We start from the raw sequence: 22,192 nt of genomic DNA on the forward strand, positions 1-22,192 counted from the left end.
CGGGTTCGGATCATGGTGGTGGAGCACAGACAAGTGCAGAACACTCAGGACAGCGCTCAGCACAGAGCCGGCGCTCCGAGAATAGCGCCGTTATTATTAGCAGCGGCATTAGCATCTTTAATGGTGCTGTCAGTTAGCAGGCGGCATAAACAAGGATGCAGGTGGGAGGCACCAGGGTAAGGAACAAGGGGGAAAGGAGTAGAAAGAGGGCGCTGCAGCCGCCAGGACCTCGCTCAGAAGCCCCCAGGGGTCCGCACGGTAACATTCCATTCAGACTTTCCTTCCGCGGGAATGAGAAATGCAGGTTCCGTGTCAGAAATCATTGCAAATTCCAAATTAGTGAGGTTTCACGGTCTGCGGAAAGGCGCTGGAGGGAAAATTGGTCGACGGGGTGTTTTTTAGCTGTCGGAGCAAGCCGGCTGATGGATTGTCGGTAGACTGTGCAGCCGGCAGCCAGGGAGCCGGGCCCAGGCAGGGGGGCAGGGAGACGACGGAGCGCCAGGCAGCGTGGAGGTGGCGGAGGTGAGGCCAGCCGCAGAGAGCGGCATCGTCACCCCACAAGCTGGGTGGACGCAGTCTGGGCTGCGTGGCCGCACTCGGTCCGGGGACCAGGGGCACCCAGCCACCCTTCCCTGAGAGCCCCGGGCTCCCTCACTGGCTCACTGTGTGTCTCTAAGCAAGTCACCTCACCTCTCAGAGCCTCTTCTGTTCTCCCCTAGCAGCAACCCTTGCCATATCTCCTCCAAGGGCTTCTTAGGGGACCTGAACGACATAATGGGTTTTAAGTGTCTTAGGAGGTTTTGGGCACATTGTCGGTGCTCGGTGAACGTGAGGTCCCTCTACTCAAGTTGGGGGAGGCCATGTGCCCAGGCATCAGCCTAGGAGCTCAGAAGCTGCGTTTGGAGGTGATAGCTCTCATCCTTCAACTGGGGGCTGATGAGCCCTGTGTTAGGTTGTGGGCCCTGCTGCGCCACCCCTGATATGTTCAGAAAGAAGGAAAAAGATGGGGATGACTTAGACCCAGAGAAGATTCTGACCCACAAAAATCTTGGAACTGGACAGGCTCTTCAGAGGTCGTTGGGGCCAATCCCCTTATCGTTGGGGTCCCAGGTACCCCAGGCAGGTTGGGAGCTGTGCATCTCCTTGAAGATGACTGGGACAGGATAATCCGTTAGGCCACTCACCAACCAGAAATTCTTTGTCACACAGGAGCCACCAAGCCCCTTTCAATAGTCATTGCAGTTACAATGACAATAATGGGCATTGTGCTTAGCTTAACAGGTATATACTTCCCACAGCCACCTCAATGCATAAGGTATTATACCCATTTTAAAGGTGAGAAAACTGAGGCAGGCTCACATAGATGAGGGGCCTCGCTCAAGGTCATGCTGCAGTGTGCTGGAGGGACTTACAGAGGGCTGTGGGAACATGATGGAGTAAAGAATGTAGTCCCACAGAGAACGGGGTGGCGGGGGTCAGAAAAGGCGGGCAGGGTAGTTGCGCTGAGCCTTGGAGAACCAGGGAAACCTCTCCTGGCAGAGAAGGGAAGGGAGGGCCCCCAGAGCAGAGGGGCCAGCCCGAGCAGAGAGCAGAGCAGGGAGCGTCTGTCCTAAAGCCCGTTTTACAATGAGTAATTGCAGTTACGATGGCAGCTAACATGGATTAAGCGCTTGCTGGGCACCAGGAACGGCGCGAAAGTGCTTTACGGGCATCATCTCTCCGCGCCGGACACCGTCATTAACCCCGTTTGGCGGAAGAGAGATGCAGTGACTTGTCCAAGATCACAGCTTGAAAATGGCAGAACCAGCGTTTGAACTCAGGTCCGCCCGGTCCCAAAGCTCCCGGTGGCTCCTGGCTGTTCCGTGGCTGCCGTTGTCAACTCGGAAAACCACAGGCTTTAGAGAGACCTCAGCCCGTGTGGTGGGAAGGGGCTGTCCTGAGACCCCCCAGTCTGTTCCTGCCACAGCCACCCCCCCAAATCCTCCCCGGCGCCCAGGGGAGCCCATCAGAGTTGGGGGAGATAACCGTGGAGCTGAATGCCTGATAGCGGTAAAGCCCTCGGGGAATCCCCAGGCCTGCGGTGACGGGCTTGGCTGTTCTAAGGCAGATAAAAATCCCGGCGGAGGGACAGAGCTTTCCCACCCACTCCTCAAACAGAATTACGGTGGAGGAGCCGTTTCCTACGGGTGGGACGGCACAGCTGGATGCCGGGGCCGGAGCTGAGAACTGGCCAATCCCGCGTCAAGCCAGACGGCCAGGTCCGCCCTCTCCAGAGACCCCTCCCTCCCCCAGGGAAGCCTCAGTCAGAGAATGGTGATAATGGCAAGAGATGGGGCCTCTGGGACGAGCCTCAGGGAGGGCGGATGGGAAGGGTGTGATGGGAGAACTCGCTGGTGATTGGTGCTGGGGCTGCAGGGGCGGAGTCCTCTGAGAGTTTTCTGCTGATTGGTGGAGTTGCAGTGGAACAAACTCTCCATGCGTTCTGCTGCCATCATCACCATCATCATCATCATCACCATCTAACATATATTGAGCACTTACTGTGTGACCGGGAAATGTGCCAGGTGAGGATTTTACAGTTACCTCACGGGGCAGGTGGTCTCAACATCTGTGCTAACATCCCACAGGACAAGTAAGGCCTTACTGTTTTCAGGAGAAGGGGGCTGAGCACGGGGAGCACTGGAATGTGACCTGCACCTTGGAACTAGTCCTACCTTGAGGGAAGGGGGCGGTCTTTTGTGAGCCTCTGTCACGTGCTCATTGACCGCGGGCTGCTCTTCCTCTCCCCGACCCAGAAGTGGACAGAACCTTCTGGAAGCGGGTACCTGGGAGGCATGTGCAGCCAACACTCACACCTACCTGGGACCTGACGCACAGCAGCCACCATGGCTGCAGGAGAACTGAGCGGTGGCCCCTGCTCAGCCCCCAGCTCGCCGAGTGGCCTTGAGTGTAGCACCCGACCGCTCTGGGCGTCGGCTTCTCCGGGCGTGGGTTCGATGTGCCCTGAGGGCTGGCCCAGCTCTGATGCGCTCTGACTCTGAGATCTGGTAACGCAGCCGCTGCCCCGGCGGGCAGGCTCTGTCTCTGTAACCCCCGGGAGGAGAGACAGGCCCCCTCAGGTGGTTCCAGCAAGTGTGAGGCGGGATGTCTGGCTGCTTCCCCGGCGGAAGCCCTTTATCTCATTTCCCTGCTGTGTTATTTTAAAACTAACGAGCCCAGACCTCAGGAGCTCCCTGCCTGCCATCGAGATTTGTGGCTCGTCTGTTCTGTCCTCTCTGTAGGTTTGAGTGGCAGCTTGCTCTCTGCTTGTTAGGAATTGTCTTCCAGACCTCTGCCTAGAGAAGGAGGCATGTGTGTGTGTGTGTGTGTGTGTGTGCGCGCACATGTAGGAGCCTGAAATCCCAACTGTGCCATATTCTCAGAAGCCCTGCTCCCTAGCTGACCACAGGGTCCAGTGGGTCATTCTGGCAGGACAATGGGACACAGGTCACCCCTGGACTACTGGGGGAGAGAAGGAAGCAGGGACACAGCATGGGATGGGAATGGACCATTGCTAGGTTCCGAAGTAGCCACTCAGCGTGGCGGTGGGCAGCCAAGGCCCCAGAGCCCCCGGACACTCAAGGGCACTTCAGTCTCCCCGCCCTTCCCCTTCCCAGCACCCCTTGCCTTGGCTGTTTGTGCAAAGGGGGTCGGAATCAGCAGTATGTGAGTCCCCAGAGGCAAGCTTTGCAAGTGAGGCTGGAGAACAGTGTGGCCCGTTCCTGGAAAGCGTGGATGCTTCAAGTGCTGCCGTGTGCCAGCAGCTGTCTAGGTGCCAGACACGCACCACGTCGATCCATCCTCCAACAGCCCCATGCGGTGTGTGCGGCTGGCGATTCCACCAGAGCGGGGGAGAGACTTGCCCAAGGTCACTCGGCAGATGAGTAGGCGATCGAATAGCTGACGAATGTATGGATAAGCGAATGCATAAACAATTAGTGCATCGTTGCATCTAAATGAATAAATGGGAGGCGTCAGACACTTGGTGGGTGTATTTTAAGAGCCAGCCCACGTGGCCGGGACACTTCCATTGAGTGGTCCTGTTACCCCAGAGCCCACTGGTACAATGCCATCAGGATTTACCTGCCTCTCGGGTTCTTGCCTCACTCTAGCCAGGCACTCCATCCTGCTGCCCAGATGGGCCACTCTCCTGGGTTTAAATACGGTCTGAGTACTAACATCTACCTCTCAGGTGCATTCCCCAGTGCCGGTGTCTTCTCTGATTTCCTGTCTCACGTACCCAACTGCCCACCTGCGGACTCCACACGGGCGTCTAATTGGCATCTGAAACCAGCCTGTCCAAAACTGGGCCCCAGGGAACCTTTCCGACACACCATTTTCCCCCGGCCGCCGACCCAGGCTCGCTAATTGGCAGCTTCATCCTCCCGGCTGCTCAGACTAAAATCCTGGGCGGCACCCTTGACCCCTCTCTTTCATACCCCACATCTGAGTCAGGAGCAAACGCTGCTGATTCCAGCCTCCGTTCGTGTCCAGAGCCTGACCCCTCTCCCGCCGCGGCAGCCTGAACACTGATCCCAGCCCCATCGGGGAGTTGTCACGGTCACCTCCGGTCTGGTCTTCCTGCGCTGAATCCAAAGGGAGTGCAGACTCCCTTGCTGTCTACACTCAGCAAGCTGCCAGGAACACCCTTGAGACCTAAGTCAGATTATATCTCTTCCCAGCTCAGAACCCTGCCATGGCCTGTCATCTCATTTGGAGAAAAAGCCCAGTTCCTGCCCTCGCCTGGCAGACGGGCCGTGCTCTCTGGTCCCTCCTCCCCTCTCTGGCACCACCCCTGCTCTTCTGCCCCTCGCTCCCTCAGTTCTGGCCCCAGTGCACCTAGCATGTTCCTGTCCCAGGGCCTTTGCACATCAGCTGGTCTCCCAGGCACGCACGAGGCTCACGTCCTCTCGCCTTCACATCTTGCTCCAATGTGACCTTCCCACTGAGGCCGTCTCTGTCCCACCCCATTTAAAGTTGCAGCTCCCTCCCCGCTTATCCCGCTTCCTTTCTCTCCTTGTAGCACCCGTCGCCTTCCGATGGCGTCCATGTCTACCACTTACTTCTGCGGACTTTCTGCACACCTCTTGCCTCAGCCCCATCCCAGACTGCAAGCTCCCCGGGCAGGGATTTCCTCCCACTTTATTTCCTGATGTGTCGCCAGTGCCCAGAACAGTGCCCACATGCAGTAGGCATTCCATTCATGTTCGTTGAATCCATGCCTGAATGGAGAATGGTCCCTGGCAGCACTTTTGGGGACCAGCTTTTACTTTCTGAGCTCTTGAACCAAGGCTCCTCCTACCCCGGGCTGAAGGTCCTGCCCCCCCCCCCCACCCCAGCAGACCCGGTTAGCTTGGCTCCTCCCCCGGCAATGGCTATGATGACGCCCCAAAGGGACTCACGCAGCACAGCCTTTCCCCACGCCGAGGAAACACAGTCAGCAATGAGCCCTCCCAGTTCCAACGGACTCAGAGGTCCCGGGCTGGAGCGAGAGAGGCTGTTCCTGCCCGTGGTGACACAGCGTGGCAGGATCGGGGCTGGAACTCAGGTCACTGACACTCTGGGACCTGGGCACATGCTCAGCGTCCTTGTTTGCAACCAACCCAAGTGGAAAACCGAAGCATTTTGGACTCCAGCCATCTCCCGAGGTGGGGCAGCCGCATGTCAGGCAGTCCCCAAGAACCCAAAGCCGTCTGCCTCTCGGCACTTTGGTCCCTCGCTCGGCAAACAGGCAATCCGCGGGCCAGCCTGTGGACGGAGAGATGGCGGCGTGGGTGTGGGGTCGACGGGAGGGCAACGGGTGGACGTGTTCTGTGACGAGAGTTCAAAGCCAGGCCGGTTGGGGGGCCCGACCTGCTTGGCCGAGCTGGGTAAGAAAAGCTGAGTTTATTTTTCTCCATATGGTTCTTTTGTCCTTTGACCTGAACTTGGGAACAGGGCAGTTTTTGCCATCCAAGAGTATCTGCCACGCGCGCGCACACACCTGTTCACACACTCACACACACCCAGCCTTGAGAACTGACCTCAGCCATTTGTATCGATTGCCTGTAGAGACAGCACGCTGCAGGGCTGTGCCCGTCCGGCTGGGCCAGCCCTCAGGGTCAAGTGCAAATCCTTTGTAAACTCTGCAGTCTGGCTGCTCAGAGTGTGGTCCAGGAACCAGCAACAGCATCTGAGAATTGCTTAGAAATGCAGCGGCTCAGGCCCTACCCCAGACCTGCTCCGTCAGCACCTGCATCCGAACAAGGTCCCCGGGTGAGACGCGCACAGTGAGGCGGGGAAAGCACCTGTCCACAGGGCTGCGAAGGGCCCAGCCCCTGTCTCCCTTCCTAGTCTGTATTTGGGGTTTTTTGTTTGTTTTTTTTGCCTCCCATGTTCATTGCACGGAGCAGGTGCTTGGTACATGCCAGCTGCTGCTATGATCAAGTGACGGGGGAGGAGCACTTGACTGGGGGTCAAAAGGCCACCATTCCAGCTGCAGTTGTAACATGAGTCACCTCTCGGGTGGCCTTGGGCAAGTCCCCTTACCTCTGGGCAGCGGGGCCTCCATTACCCCCGCACTGTCAGAGGTGGGCCCGGGCTGGGGGCCCTCCCTGCCCCCTGCTCTCCTGCTACATTGTTCCATTCTGATCTCCCAAGTCGTTAAACAGTTCAGTGCAGGGGGCACCAGGACCTGCACCCAGCCGCCGGCTGAATAAGCACTTTGTTGCTAGAGAGAAGCAGGGGAAGCGGCTGGGGAGTCAGGCATCTCAGAGAGTTTTGCAGAAAGTTCAGCTCTGGTTCTTATCAGAGGCTATAAATCTGCCGGTTGCCATGACGACGGAGAGCAGCAACTAAGCTCCAGGTCGCTGATTAGCAGGAGCTGAGCGGGGAGGCCTTGTGGAATTCAGCGCTCGCGGCTCCCTCCCTCCCTCTGTGAAGTGGTGCATGCGGGCCCTTGATTTCACTGTTTCAGCCGTCCCCTGAAGATCTTGCCTTCTTTTAAGTATATTTTTTAATGGAACTTTGAAGGGCTGTGTGTGTGGTGGAAAAGCGGGCAGCTGCCCGTCCCGCTCAGCAAAGGTGGAACATGGAGTTTTCCTTCAAAGACTGCACAGGTGGTGCCGAGCTGGAGGCGGGGAAGGGAGGTGGGTGGGGCTGCCAAGGGGGTTAGCCTCCCATTGGTCCTTCTCCCTGGAACTCTGCTTCCTTACATGTAAGGAGAGGTTGAATCTGACCCAGGGTTTTCACGTGAGGTCGGCCATCAGAATTCATTCATTCATTCATGCATTCATTCATTCCCCAAATGGTTATTGAGCCAAGAGGCACACTCTGTCAGGCACCGTATCTCTGGGGATTCAGCGGTGAACAAAGAAACTGGATCCTGCTCTTCTGAAGCTTGCCTGCTAGTCCAGAAGATCAGCACTCAAAAAGCAAACATATAAGATAGTCATTTCAAACGGGAACAAGTGCTCTGAAGGAAGCCACAGCGAGCTGTTGTGAGGGCGCCGGTAAAAAGAAGATTGATTTCATAAGGGGGTCGAGGAGGGCGTCTCTGAGAAGGGGGCATTGGAATGAAAGGAAAGAGCCGGCCATGTGAAGCACTGGAGGAACAGCATGCCAGGTGGAGGGAACAGAAGGAGCAATGGCCCTGAGTAAAGACCCGGTTGCATTCGAGGAGCAGCAAGGGCTAGAGCAGAGTAGGGGAGAGGGCTAGGACATGGGGTCGGTAGCAGAGCCTCCTAGTCCTGGTAATCAATTTGGATTTCATTCAGGATCCAACAGGAGGCAGAATTACTGGGGTGTTTCTTTAAGATGCAAACTCCGTGTTTCACCCCTTTGGCACTCTGATTTATTGCAGAGAAGGTGGGAACTAGGAATCTGTATTTTTCAAGGCCCCTTGGAGGCCAGGTTTGGGAAACCCCAGACTACACACACTCCCTGGGTTTCTTTCAGTTTTGAGAAAGCTGAGAAGCGAAGTGTTGCAACATCCTGAAAGGCTATAAATGTTAGGTTATGGAGGAGCCCTTCCTTCCACCCCCCACCACTCCCTGCCTGGGCGAATGAATTATGTTCCTGTTTGTTTTGTAATCTCAGAAGGTGAAGCCAGCGCTACTGGCAAAAAGGACAGTGTCCACCTCAGAGCGGGGGTCATGTTATAAGTTGGCATGAGACTCCATGATACCCGCCCTCATCAAAGCATTGCCGCGCCTCTCCAGCCCTGGCGCCGCGCCCTGCTGAAGGCCATGGTGGGTGAGCCATCGTCTTCAGCCCAGCCCTGTGGCCAGCGCCTGGCAGTAGCATCCGCCACCTCCGACCTGCGGGCAGCCCCTGTCCCTCCTCCCTCTGTGAGCACGTGTCACCACTAAGCCCTCCCGCCCAAGGCCAGGACTACTCCCCTGGTCTCTATCCACTGCCACGTTCCTCACATCAGCTCTCAGTGTGTGCCTGTCGCAGGGTCGCCTCTGGCTCCCTGGAGTGACTCTGAGAGTCGGAGATGCCAGTCTCCTGTGTGAGTGGCCCAGCGCTCTGCCGGGTCACACACACACACACACACGGATCGATGCCCGCCGGTCGCTTTTCTAAGAAACGGTGGGTGGACTCGAAGGGGCATCAACGGAGCCGTGTGAGTGGTGAGGCCTCGGCTGCTTTACCTCTGCCAACTGCAACATGCAGGGATCAGCGCAAAGCCTCTCAAGCCAACGCGTGCGCGCTCTCAGTTACTCATCCAGCAAATGCTGCTGAGTGTTTCCTCAGCAGCAGGCGCAGGGAGCCTCGCCGTTGCGTGTGAGAGAAGGCAGTGAAACGGTGACAACGCATGTGAGTCGGAGCCGCGGTGAGCGTGGCAAACAGACCCTCATGTCCCAGGGACGCGGTTCGACCTCCCCAGGAGTCCGCTCCCTGCGTCACCCTCTCTGCCATGACCCCACCTGGCCCGTTGCTCAGACCCAACGCCTCAGAGTCCGCGGTGACCCATCCCTCCCCCTTAGTCTCTTGCATCCCATGTTGAACGAGTAGCGCAAAGGACGCAGGTTCTACCTTCAAAGTTATCAGCGCCCGGCCTACCGCCTCCATCACCGCCCACTGCACCGTCTGCCCCTCTGTCCTTCCCTCCCTATTGTCTCGAGCCTTCAGCTGGTGGGGCGACCCTCCCGAAATGCGAGCCGGACCAACCACTCTTCTGCTCTGGAGGCTTCCCCTCCCAGTCGCGAGGACCCAGAGCTCTTCCCTGACCCACAAAGACCTGGGCTCTGATCTCCCCTCTTACCACGCTCACCCTTGACTCCTGTTCCTCGTATGTGCTGATGGTCTTTGACCTGGCTGTTCCTTCCGCTGGGATTAGGTGAATGTGTTCTGCTGTCCTCCCTTCAATACTGAGTGGGCATGGCCTGCTGTCCTGGCAGCCCCCAGGAGCACGGGGCTTATCGGATGCGTTCATCCTGAGCCATTAAAGCCGTCTGATGCACTGGCTGCAGGAGCCTGGTGCCTGAGAAATGCCACAAGGTACCCTGATCTGTGTGGCTTAAAACAACAATAAGAAGTAATTGCGTCTCTGTTTCTGTGGTTCAGGAACTGGGCGCGGTGACTGGCTCACCCGTCTCCTGTGATGCAGCCGGATTGCCAGCCAGGGCTGCAGTCTCACCCGAAAGTCTCGATGGGGCTGGCCCGCTTCCAAGGCGGCCCACTCGCACGGCGGCTGGCGCTGGCTGTCGGCCGGGGGCCTGGGCTCGGCTTCACGCTGGGCCTCTCCACACGGCCCCTCTTCCCTTGGGGTGGTCCATTCAACAGCGTGGGCAGAAGCTGCCTTTGTGGCCTGCTCTTGGAAGTCCCACACTATCACGTCTCCGAATTTACTCTATCCTCCATAATGACTGTATTCATCAAAAGTGAGTCACTGAGCCCGTCCGACACTCGGGGGAGGCAACTGGACGCCATCCTTTGACGGCAGGAGTGTTAGAGAATCCGTGACCACGTTCTAAAACCAGCACGAACTCCAGGGTTAGTCCCTCATCCTTCAGGTCTCCGCTGCCCCATTACTTCCTCAGACAGGCATCCCCTGATCGCTGCTACACAGTCACGGGCCCCTTTCCTAGTCCCATTGCCCTGATTTAGTCTCTGCATCATTTATCGCCACCCAATAAGCCCTATCATGACTTCCTTGTGTCTTATTACCAGCTCCCCATTCTGGAACGTGAGCTCTGTAGTCACAGGGCTATCCCCGTCTTGCTCATGGCACCCCACACCTAGAGCTGGCCTGGGCACGCTGCAGCCCCTCGGGCATCGGAGTGCGTTCCTGAGCGCAGGCTAGCTGAGGCCGAGACGAGCATGGGAGCATGGGAGGGCAGCCTCGCCGGGGGCTGGGCGGCAGCTGCAGGCCCTGAGTTGTCTGAGAGGAGCCAGGACGGCATCCACACAGAGAGATGGGCCTGGGCCGAGGCCAGGAGTGGGGCCCTTGTAGTGGGAGAGGCCAGGGAGGTGTGGGAAAGCCGAGGCTGAACTGGATGGAGGAGAGTTCTGGAAGCATGGAGCTGGCAGTGAGGAGGGCTGGAAGCCCTGACGGGAATGTTTGTTGCTCCTGGGCTTGCGGTGTCTCCTAGCTCTGCTCCTAAGGGGGCACCGTTAGCAGCTGACGGAGACGGATGTGTTGCGCTGTCTTTCCTCCGATACTGACTGGGCGTGGCCTGCTCTCCTGGCCGCCCGGAGAAGTGGGGGCTTATCAGATGCGTGCGTCCTGACTCGTAACACCAATCTTGATGCACTGGCTGCAGGAGCCCGGTGCCTGAGAAATGCTGACGTTTCTAATCGATGCTGGACCAGGGTCTGCAGACAGGTGAGCAGGAGGGGCGCTCGCTGGTTGGGGCCAGATCCACCTGTGCCTTTCAGAGCCCTGGTGCCTCCCAGCTGGGAGCCAGCGGACTCTTGTCTTCAAAGACAGAGTCACTAGGCAACTTCCTTTCCCTCTTTGGGACTCAAAGAAGGGCAGGGGTGGGGTTGGGGGCACTCAGGCAATTTCCCTGTGTGGTCGGAGCTCATCTTAGCGGCGGAAGAGGGAACTGGGCCTTCGTTGGGAACTGCGTGTGTCTCAAGCAGGTGGCCTCACACCTGCTGCGGACGCCAAACAAGAGGCTTGGTTCACAGGGAGTGAAGGGAAAGAAAGGGAACTACACTTTTAGGTCTTCTGTTTGCTTGTTTTATCTTACAACAAACCCACAGTATAAGGTCTCATATTATCTCCTGTTTAATAATTGGGAAAACCGTGACTCAGAGAGGTTGAATGTGCGGCCCCAGACCCCATAGCTACTAAAGGGTGAAGTGGTATTTGAATCAGGTATCTCTGTTCCATACACATAGAAGGTAGAAAAATGGAATCAGAATGGCAAAGGGGAGTTGGAACTAATCCCATCATGCTTTGGCCTCTAGTTATGTCTCGAGGCGGGTAAGGAGATGCCGGTTTCCAGCCTCTCCCTGTGAGTTAGTCAGGATAGGGTAGGCTGGGCTGCAGTAACAAATAAACTCAGTCTCAGTGGCTTAACCTAACCCAGGCTTGTTTCTATCATGCAAAGGCCAATGTGGTTCAGGCACCTCTGCCTCACCACAGGTCTTTGCTTTCTGGATCTTAGCATCACCTTTCAGAGTACGCAGCCTCCACAGTCCCCGTGACAGAGGAGCAAGAGAAGGAGCGCAGATCTTACCGGGTCAGACTGGGAATGTCACCCCAGCCAGAGACGTGTTGGCCAAAGATAATCTTGTGGCCCCAACCTCAGCCGCAAGGGGAGCTGGGAAATGTCAGGACGTCTGTGAGGGTTTGATGAACATTGGGCATCTCCGTCCTACCCTAACACACTCGCTTCCTTATTTCTGCCCATGTAGGACCGAAGCCCAGAGCAGCCCCATGGTTCCAGTCCAGGACGGACCCTCGGAGAAGCTGAGCCAGCGTCTGGCCACTGAGGCCTTGGGCCCCAACAGCTGGGAGAGAGACAAGGCCTGCCGGGAGCTCAGTCCCGCCAGAGCACGCAGGTGAGACGCTGCCCGCAGCGGGAAAGTTCAGGTCAAGGAGGCGGAGATGAAGTTCATCTCTCTGGCCAGTCCGCTCCTGTCTCTTTACAAGCTCTTCTTTTAGGCCCTTAATCAGGGATCAGCACACTTCTTTCTAGGGATGATCAGATAGAAAATGAGTTAGGTGTGTAGTCTCTCCGCCACGCCTGCTCAGCCTTGCTCTGTAGCACAGAGCAGCCACAGACAAGATGCGACCAAGTGGGCGTAGCTGTGTGTCAGCCACACTTCCTTTGCACACCAAGGAGATGGGCCCAGTTTGGCCAGGAACCTTAAAAGCCGGAGGTAGTTTCCGTCCATGCTAATGAACTCCAAGCCATGGACTCCAGAGTCGTGACTTCAGCCCAGATCTGTCCCGAGTCCCAGATCTTGCACGCATTCCTAAATTCAGTCATTCACGCCGTAGTTCGTGAGCACCTACTATGTGATAGGCCGTGTGCAGCTGCCCTGTGAGAGCACAGCATCTTCCTGAGGCTCAGAGAGGCAAGGTGGCTTCCCAGGTCTGGCAGCCGGTCAGTGGCAGGGCGAAGTGTGTTGTTTATTTGCTTGTTTGTTTTACTTTAGGCACCATTTACTAGTTATAGTTTTTTTTTCTTTCTGTGCTATTCTGCATTAGTGTTGGGTGTACAATAGTGGTTGGACAATCAAGTACTTTATGAAGGGCTCCCCCTAATATGTGCAGCACCCCACCTGGGACCACACATAGTTATCACAACACTATTGACTATGTTCCCTGTGCTGTACTTACACAGAGTGAAGTGAAGGTTTGAACTTCGGTCTCTCTGATCTTATATCCTAGACTTAAACCTACCACGTCATACTTCAACGTTAATGAAAAAGCCCACCTATCCCCTGCCACCTGTTTAAAATGGTATGCTGCCCTGGCTGGCGTAGCTCAGTGGATTGAGCGCGGGCTGGGAACCAAAGTGTCCCAGGTTCGATTCCCAGCCAGGGTACATGCCTGGGTTGCAGGCCATAACCCCCAGCAACCGCACATTGATGTTTCTCTCTCTCTCTTTCTCTCCCTCTCCCTCCCTCCTTCCCTCCCTTCCCTCTCTAAAAATAAATAAATAAAATCTTTAAAAAAAAAAATGGTATGCTGTACACATATTAAGTCTGGCCCATCTTTGGCCCCTGGAGCAGTGAATCTGTTAGCACAGAGTCGTATAACCTGGCGTCGGCAGCCGGCTGAAGGTGTCACTCTTTCTCCTCACACAAACTCAGCACTGCCTCGCTGCCCTGGGCATGAATCTGACCACCCCCCACCTCCACCGCAGTGACAGATGGAAACAGAACCTAGTGTCCTCGTCAGCAGCTCTCCCCAGATACAGCCTTGGCCTCCTGTTCAGTCAGAGGGTGTCGAAGCCATTTTACAGATGGGAAAACTGAGGTCCGTTGGTAACAGGGCCTAGTTAAGCCTGAGGACCTCTGATCTGGTCCAAATTCCCTCCTTCAACCTGGAGCTTTGGGTTACTGAGGCAGAGGAATTGACTAAAACAATGAGATCTTTCTCTGTTTTACAGGACACACTTTTTAAAAAGTTTTTTTTCCCCCTAGTATCCCTCCCTTAACTTGAAACGATTCAGGTTTCTTTCCTCTCAAACTCCTGGCAGCTGTTCCCCTGGGAGGTGTTTATAGGAAACAAGATGATTTAACTGGTGGCTAAATTATTTCATCCATTCACCCCTCATTCGGTCGCTGGCCGAATGTCCCCATGTCGGGCTCCTGCTCTGTGCCAGGCACTCGGCAAGGGGAAAACTTGGATGTGGGCGCTCACATGTGCGCACGGGCGGCCGGTCCGCTTCCGGGAAACGTGTGGGGTCCCCTGTGCTTCGTAACACGGGAGGGAGCGTAGGGAAGGCGCTGCGGGCCTCCTCCCTTTGCTGTTTTCTGTTCAGCCCGCCAAAGCGACTCTCCTGAAAAACGCTCTCGATAATCATAGCCGTATGGTTTTTATAGTGGCAACGCGGAGACCTCAGCGTGTATTGTGATCGCTGTGTTGTTGTTTTTTCTACTAACAAATGCTCCCGGTCTTGGAATGGAGTTAAATATGGCAGCGTTTTGAGATGTTCTGTAAGAGTTCTGGGTCATTTCCAGTAGCGCGGGTGCAGAAACGGGTTGAGAAGGCGGCTGGTCCGGTGGGAGAGCTCTGGGGGAGGGGCCACACCGCCCGGACTCTGCTCCCAGGATGCTCAGCGTCCCCTCACCGTGCCTCCGTGGGCAAACCCGGAGCCTCATCTCCTTCACCTGTAAAATGAAGCATAAAAGCCAGCCCACCCCCAAAGTGTTTCCTGAGTGTCCAAGTATATAAAACACGTGGCACGTAATAAGTGAATAAACGATAGTTGCGTTATTGTTACTAATGACAATAATATTCTTATTAATTCCATCCATTTGCCCACGGTGGTCCAACTAAGTCGACACGTATCAATTTCCAAGCAGTTTTTCATCCCAAACCGTCTCCTTTTGCCATGGGGTAGTGTTTAAAAAAAAAATCCCCGGAGCCTGCCCCAATTATAAAAGGAGATAACTTGACTTCATTTAGCTGCAGCCTGAGCATTTGAATTTAATTGAATGGGAAATATTATTCCTGAAGAGCAGAGGTTTCTGAGGTTCTGTGAAGCGATATAAGATATGTATCTCATTACATTAGGCCTTGGCAAATATACTTTTAATAATCAGCTGCTCCTTCACATATCTGCCTCCTATTAAATTTCCAGCAGGAACTATAGACAAGATGTATTGGGGAGGGAAGGGGCTGAACTGCCGATTCATTATTTAAAAAGTGATTTATTTATCAAGGTCAACCATTTGCAAATTCAATAATAAATCTATTAAGGAGCGGTTAACCTCCGTGATTCTGTTTTAAATAATCAATTGGTGTTTGGGTGACATGCCGCGTCTGTCTCATTAGGTCGGCATTAGCTCCTCATTTGAGACACTTTGTCTGAAGTGTGACCGAGCCGGCCAGGAGGTGGTAATCCGCTGTGGGTCCTTCATCCTCCAAGGCCCTGGGTCCCCCTTCCCCGGCTGCGACAGCCCTGACCGGGGCCTGGGGACCCTGAGCCCTCTAATGCCAGACTTGGTGCTCCCACACACCTCCCGTGACAAGGATTTGACGCCACCGCCCTCCTCCAGGGGGAAGAAGAAAAAGAAGAAATCCACCAGGAAGAAGAGAAGGAGGTGAGGGCCCCACGGACTGGTGAGACCGTGAAGGTGGGGGAAGGGACAGAACGGGGGTAAAATGGGCATTGGAGTCGGACAGTGACCCCTTGGGTTCGGTGCCCCTCTCTGCCCCTTCACTAGCTGTGTGGCCTTAGGGAACTCACTTCACCTCTCTGTTTCCAGTCCTACACAATGGTGATGATACCTTCCTCTCGGGGCTTTTGAGGGGGGTTGGTGAAAAAACGGGTGTGGAAGGCGCTGTCTCACAGTGTCAGACACGTAGTGGTAAGTGACAGACTGGGCGGAGCCACATCCCTGACCCTGAACATTGGTTCGTTTGTTTTAGTTTGAGGACTGAGTCCGTGTGGAGGGCTGTGCGTTCCCCACGATCTCTCTTGCCCTTGCCCGCAGCCTGCCAGGCGAGCGTTATTGTCCCCATTTCAGAGGCGGGAAAAGGAAGGCACCAGGGTGGGGCGCGACAGAACCCACAGGGACATGGCTCCAGGCCCCCCGGTTGGCTCCAGCACATCCACCCGTGGGTTTAAAGCCAAGGATAATGGATTTTATACTTTGCTAGCTACTGACTCTTTCGTACCCTATGATTTTTTTCTATGTACAATTTATTTTATTTTTTTTGCATTTAAAAAGATTTCCAGATTTTCTTCTAAGCTGCCACTCGTTGGCCTAAAAGGATAGCCAGAGCTCCAGACCCGGAGTGGTGGCCAGAGACCTTAGAAGGGCCAGCTGAAAAACACACAACCAACCGGGGAGGCAGTACTTGAAGAAGCCTGTAGGGGGCAGCAGAGAGGAATGTCTGAAGGACAGGTCCCACCCCCAGGTTTTCCTGGACCTTGTTTCCAGGACACCCCTGTAGGCTAGTTCTAAAAGGACCCAAACAGGAATGTGGATGAAGACCCTGAGTCCCAGGCATTGTAGAGTGAACGCTGGAATTGGCGCAAGTGGCTTATGCCTCCTGGTCTTAGGGGCGGGCACGAGGACACGTCAAAGATGGAAGCCACAGGCATCAGGCTTCACCAAGCCATTCATTCGTTCAGTCATGTCCACCGGGCACGAGCTTGGGTTCAGGCTCTGTGAGTCCCTAAGAGTCAGGCCGTTCTCAACGCCGCCTTTCCCCCTGCAGTCATGTTTTGTTGGACGTGCCAAGTGTTTATTTTTCTTTTTGTCTCTTTAACTCCTGGCCAATGTTTCAAGGCCAGGAGATGCCATATAAAAAAAAAAAAAAAAAGATGTTTCTCTGGTGACTTCTATTGAAAAGGAGGTTTTTCTGGAAACTGGGGGACCCCTGGCTGATCTGAGAGGCACCCCTTCAGTCAGGTGCCCCTGGTGGACCCAGGTCCCCACTCCCTGCTGCCTTTCGCCTGGGCTGCTGCATCCGCATATGCTGTCTGAGAGCCCCCTGCTGGCACTGTGTTTGAAGCACCTAATCTTGCTCAACCTGGGTGTTTTGTCAGTGGGGGAATGAGAGCGAGCGGTGACCACCCAAGGAGGCTTCATGACTTGGTGGCAGAGCCAGGACTGGAACTTGGGTCTCCGGAGCCTCGGTCCAACATTGCAGACACGTGCAAGCTAGGGTCAGCCTGCGCATTATCCTGTGGGTGCCACCGAGCGCCAGGACACGTGGGGCTGGAGGAGTGTCTTTCTGAAACAAACACTGGCTTTAAGAACCTCTCTCTGAAGGGCGCCCTCTCCTGCAGGTCCCCGTCGTATAGCCCATCACCTGTCAAGAAAAAGAAGAAGAAAAGTTCCAAGAAACATAAGCGACACAGGTACTGTCCCTCCCCCTCCGCAGACAAGACTGCCCCAGGTGGGGGAGGGGCGGTGGCGGTGAGCGTGGATGACCCCAGAAGGTCATTTAGAAGCATTTCATCTATGTAAAGCATTCATCTACGGGTTGCCTCTCCTTCGTTTCGTTTTTTGTGCCTTGTGTAACTTGGGACCCTGGTGGAGTCGACCAGAGGCCCACCGAAGCTCACTCAGGCGGAGGGGCAGTGGGTGCTAAGGAGGCAGTAGTGTCTCGGGGGCCGGCCGGGCCTCCATGCGGGTCCAGGGCCGAGGAGTGGAGTGCTGAGAGCACCAAGCAGGGCACGCAGTCCCCCATTCCCTGTGGGAGACGTGGCTGCACCCCGTTTCCGTCCCTCCACGTGGCGAGCCCGGCCAGAAGGCACTGAGTCTCTCTGTCTTGTCCCTTATTCCCAGTACCCAAGGAAAGCGCCCCCCCCCCCCGCCCCTGTGGGTCCCAGAGGATGGGATCATGCAAAACCCGGCTTCTGGGGATGTCCTCCCTTGGGGACAGTTAAGGGGCACTCCGAACTGGTCGCACGTGCCAAAAGGTGCCCAGTATACACACATGCACACACACCCCCCTCACACACGTGTGGAATTATCGTGGGAAGGGGGGAAGACGGGGTGGATACATGCCAGAGCACGCGGATCTGTGGCTCACAGGCCAAGCCAACTTTTTATGATCAGGAGATTCCGCGATATAAAAACCAGGTTTTAGCTGCTCTGCCAAATCAGCAGCGCTGTCCTCATGGGCCAGTTTTCACACAGGTGACCGTCAGCTGCAGCTGAGCTGCTGCCAGCAGTGTACACGGGCCTCCGAGCTGGGCTGGCCACGGCCCATGCTCACACACACTCCCAGAGCCCGGCCCCCTGGGGGCAGGGGGTCCAAAGCTCCCCGTGCAGGTGATTGGCTGCGGCCCACTGTGGACGGTGGGAGAAGAGCGGTCTGTGTTTTCTTTGTGCTTGTCTGCATGCCCCGCTTCCCCCGCATCGATGGCGGGTCGATTGTGCAGTTTGTCACAACAGAACGAAAAAGCAAAGAGCTCGTCCGGGGTTTTCCCCGGCATCGCACCCGTGCTTCCAAGCCCCAAAGCAGCTTTGCCCGGTTGAGGGGTGTGGTCAGGTCTGGGCTCTGTTGCCAGAACCAGCCAGACTCTGACTGTGCCGATGATGGCGCCCCCTTCCCAGGCACTGTGACGGAGGCTGAATTGTGTTGGATGCGGCTGACCCTTGGAAACGTGGGGGTTATGGGCCCTGACCCCCCACAGAGTTCAAAGTCCCAGTGTAACTCTGACCCCCCAAAACTTAACCACTACTAGCCGTCCACCATGACTAGAAGCCTTATGGATTAACACACACTTTGTATGTTATATATTATATACTGTCGTTTTATAATAAAGGAAGCTAGAAAAAAGAAAATGTTACTAAGGAAATCATAAGAAAGAGAAATATACTTACAGTGCTGTACGCATTTACTGGGAAAAAAACCCCACAAATCAGTGGGCCCGCGCAGTTCAAATCCATGGTTTGGGGGGTCAGCTGTACAAGATGGAGTCACACCAGTCAGTGAGGTGTTGCTGCTTTGGCGTGAGAAGCCTCTGCCAGCACGGAGGCTTTGGCAGCGACGGCGGCCTGCCGAGACTGTGGACCCGTCTTGTCGCCTGTGCTGAGTAATGTGTCCCAGCTCAGGGCACAATTCCGTGTCTGGATCTGGGAAGCCAAGGGCCTTCTCGCTCCAGGGTTTCTTCTTTGGAGAAAGACATGGGCCAGGGTAGGGACGGGCTTTTGCTGCTGGCTGCGGTCAGCCCGGGGCACTGGAGGGTGAGCAGTGAGGAGGGCCCTACCGGGGAGGTTAGGAAAGGCCAATGCTGACCCCCCAGCCCTCGCCCAATGAGCTCTGCCCCCCGCTGGCCCCGCCCCCCGCTGGCCCCGCCCCTGCATCTCACAGGGTCTGGCAAGTGGTGTTTGACTTTGGGGAGTATGGGAGCCAGGGGTAGAGGATGGTTGGAGATTTTTTTTCTCCTCTCAATTAAAAAGACTTCAGGGTTTTAAAAAATTCCATTTTTAAATCTGTTTGTTGAATGACTATTATGTGTCATGAATGAGGATTCTGGGCCCCTGAGAACAGAACAGTGACCAAAACCCAGCCCCTGCCCTCCAGTGGCTCACACTCCGGTTGGGGAAATGGGCAGAGGGCTGACCAGAGTACAGCTAAGCTCCGGGCTTGTGGGAGCAGAGAGGAGGCACCGGAGCAGCCTGGGGTGGGGGGGGGAGGGATCAGAAAATGCTACAAGGAGAAGGTGATCTCTGAGAGGAGCTCCAAAGAGTGAGTAGGGGTCACACTAGTGAAAGCTGTGTGACCTTGGGCATCTCAGTGAACTTCTCTGAACTTCAGCGTCTTTGTAAACGGGCGCGTTAACAGTACTTCCCAGAGTCTGCGGGGAGATGGAAGGGGACGTGTGTGAGAGGCGCTCAGCAGGGAGCCTGGCTCCCAGTAGGAGTCCCGCACAGGAGAGCTGGTCCTGTCCCGTGCTGATGAAAGTGATGATGACCATGAGTCTGCGGCCAGGGAGGGACAGGGGAAAGTGAGGGGGAAGGGAGGGAGGCAGAAGACGCTCTTACCTCACCTGCCTCCAGCCCCAGCACAGGGGGTCCCTGACAGTTTGGGGTGAGGCCTGAGCATGGTGGGTTTTGACCTGGGGATTCCAAAGGCAGGCCAAGGTCTTCATATTCTTTGCAGTCTGAAAGGAGGTTCGCTAGGTGTCCGACCCCCAGGTCACACGGTCGCAGATGCACGGAAACATTCACCCGGGGAAGGAAACCTTGATCACCTGTAACCTTATGGGGGCTGCTGCCTTTCTTCTCCTCCTATCCTCTCTCCTCCCCCACCCCCAATCAGGTCATTCTCCAAGAAGAGAAGGCACAGGTAAGAATCTTGTCACCCCAGCCACTTGCTTCAGCATTCCTGCTTTCTCAAAGGGCGGCGTCTAGGCTCGGATCCTAGTCCCGCCCCCGTGTTCTCAGGCACGCCCCCAGTCTGTTTCCCGTGTCTGTTTCCTCCCAAACGAAGCCTTGACCTGGTTTTCCCCGAAAGCTCCAAGTCAGCTTTCCACTTCCACGGGCAAGACGGTTGTCCCGGGACCAGCCCCTCCAGCGTCCGGCCTTGGAAAATCCCCACCCTTGCCCGAGTCTGTCCGTCTAGCGCTGATTGAAACCCTGGGGTGGGGCCTGTGGAGGAACCGCAGCCCTCCCAGACCCTGGCCGGGCGACAGGGGCCAGGTCCTGCTGGACCGGAAACCCCGGGTTGCCAGCACAGATGGACCGGCTCCGGCACGTAGTGCTTTCCACGCGTGTGCGTGTTTCACCCCCGTGATTCTCCTCACTCTGTGCGGTGGGTGTTTCATCGTCCCCATTGTACAGATGAAGGAACTAAGACTCGCACAGGCGACGGGACAGGCGTGCCCACAGACACACGGTGCGAGGGTGGCTGAGCCAGACTTTACAACCAGATCTCAGACAGAGAACCGGGATGGGCCGCTGTGGCTTCTTCAGTAGCCGCGTGAAAGCCGTAGGCAGAGCTCGGAGTTCTTCCGTTCCTTCCGTGCCAAGGAGGCCTCGACTACCGATGCCACCCGCTCTCTCAGCCCAGCAGCCGAACGGCGGCCCGGTGTCGCAGCCAGGGAGGCTGGGTCTCTGACGAGGGTGGACTTGCCCGATGTCCCAGGGGGCCAGCTGCATGCTGGGGCCAGGGCGTGAGCTGGGATCTCCCAGCAAGGCGCCGGGCCCTTCCACGGCCCAGGGCGAGTCTCAGGCGTGGCAACAGGTCCCGCTGCCACCGTCAAGGCTCAGTTTTGGGCGGATGAGACCAGTTTCCTGTTCCCAGGACCAGGGCCCCACGCTGGGTGCATGTGTGACGATTTCTTGAAGCCAGTCTGACTTCAGCTGTCAAATCGCGCTCCCCCTCTGGGGCCTCCATGTGACGGGGCTGGGGCCTCGGGCCGGCATTGTCCGTTCTCTCCACATCCCAAGCGCTCTGACCTAAAACAAAACAAAACAAAACAAAACAAAAACACACAAAGCAGTAAGACCCAGGTACTTGGATATTCACGGGCAGAACATTTCAGAGTCTGCCCGGCTGCATAAGTCTCCAGGGTTTCCCCTTGCAAGTTCCATTCTCTTCTCTTAGAAAATGATGGGGCAGCAGTCAGGAGAATGGGCTCCGGGGACCGTGGTCTGGGGCCACCTCCCCACTCGCCTGTGTGGGCCGGTTTCCACACCTGTGAAATGGGCCGTGTTAAGGTGTGCCCCTGCCGTAGGCGGTGGGGAGAATACAGTGAGATTACAGATAAGAAGGGTTCAGCAGAATGCCCTATAGCAAAGCCTCACAGGATGGCAGGCATTGTATCACCTTCATTGCTACTGTTGTTTGTACGCTGCCCAAGCTGACCCTGGCCTCCTCAGTCCCACATTCTCAGGCTGGGCACCTGGGTCGGCGCCTCCAGCCGACCCGCCGGTGAGAGTCGGCGTGGACTGCCCTGGTCTTGCAGGGGACGGTGGACCTAGTGGCTGCTGGGTGTTAAGCATGTTAACTACTTGTTTATGTTCACCTTTCACTGCAATTTTGCAACTTTCCACTAATTGGCCATTCATTTGTCATTTAGCTCCTCCAGCCCAAAAAGCAAGAGAAGGAAGAGAAGAGGCACAAAAAACAGTGAGTAGGGACCTCTGGGAAGGCTCTCCCCAGTCCGGGGACAGTGCTGAAGTTGCCTGGTGAACAAGAGTGGGAGGGTTGGAGGGAGGGGAGAAGGGAAAGGCAACAGCCTGTGGACGGGCTGCTCTGAGGGTCTGGGTGTGCGTGTGTGCACAAGGCTGTGTATGTGATGTGTGAGTGTGCATGAAGGTGAAGGGCGTGCACCTGTGTGCCTGGCACACCCTCTGTGTGTGGATTCTGTGTTCCTGTGTGTGTTGTGTATTTAGTGTGTGTGGTGTGCACATTGTTGGTAACCATCTATACCTGTTTTCATCATGCAAACATCTGTGTGAACTGTGTGTGCAAATGTGTGCAACACGGGCACCTAGTGTGTGCAGTGTGTGTTTGTGTTCACACGAATGCATCACGTACGCCGTGCTTGTGTGCGCTGTCTGCCGCTGT

General features: G+C 56.0%; 1 protein-coding gene across 1 annotated transcript in view; it reads left to right on the forward strand.

Annotated features, from left to right (window-relative positions):
- The window catches only part of SRRM4 (serine/arginine repetitive matrix 4), a 138,099-nt gene that overhangs the window by 82,730 nt on the left and 33,177 nt on the right, over positions 1–22,192 (forward strand). The window contains 6 exon segments of the mRNA XM_028527735.2: positions 11,890–12,017; positions 15,153–15,255; positions 16,953–17,024; positions 19,940–19,966; positions 21,702–21,727; positions 21,730–21,751. Of these exon segments, the coding sequence (XP_028383536.1) occupies positions 11,890–12,017; positions 15,153–15,255; positions 16,953–17,024; positions 19,940–19,966; positions 21,702–21,727; positions 21,730–21,751 (378 nt within the window).

This window comes from Phyllostomus discolor, chromosome 13 (assembly GCF_004126475.2).
Source record: "Phyllostomus discolor isolate MPI-MPIP mPhyDis1 chromosome 13, mPhyDis1.pri.v3, whole genome shotgun sequence".
In the NCBI taxonomy this organism is placed as follows: domain Eukaryota; kingdom Metazoa; phylum Chordata; class Mammalia; order Chiroptera; family Phyllostomidae; genus Phyllostomus; species Phyllostomus discolor.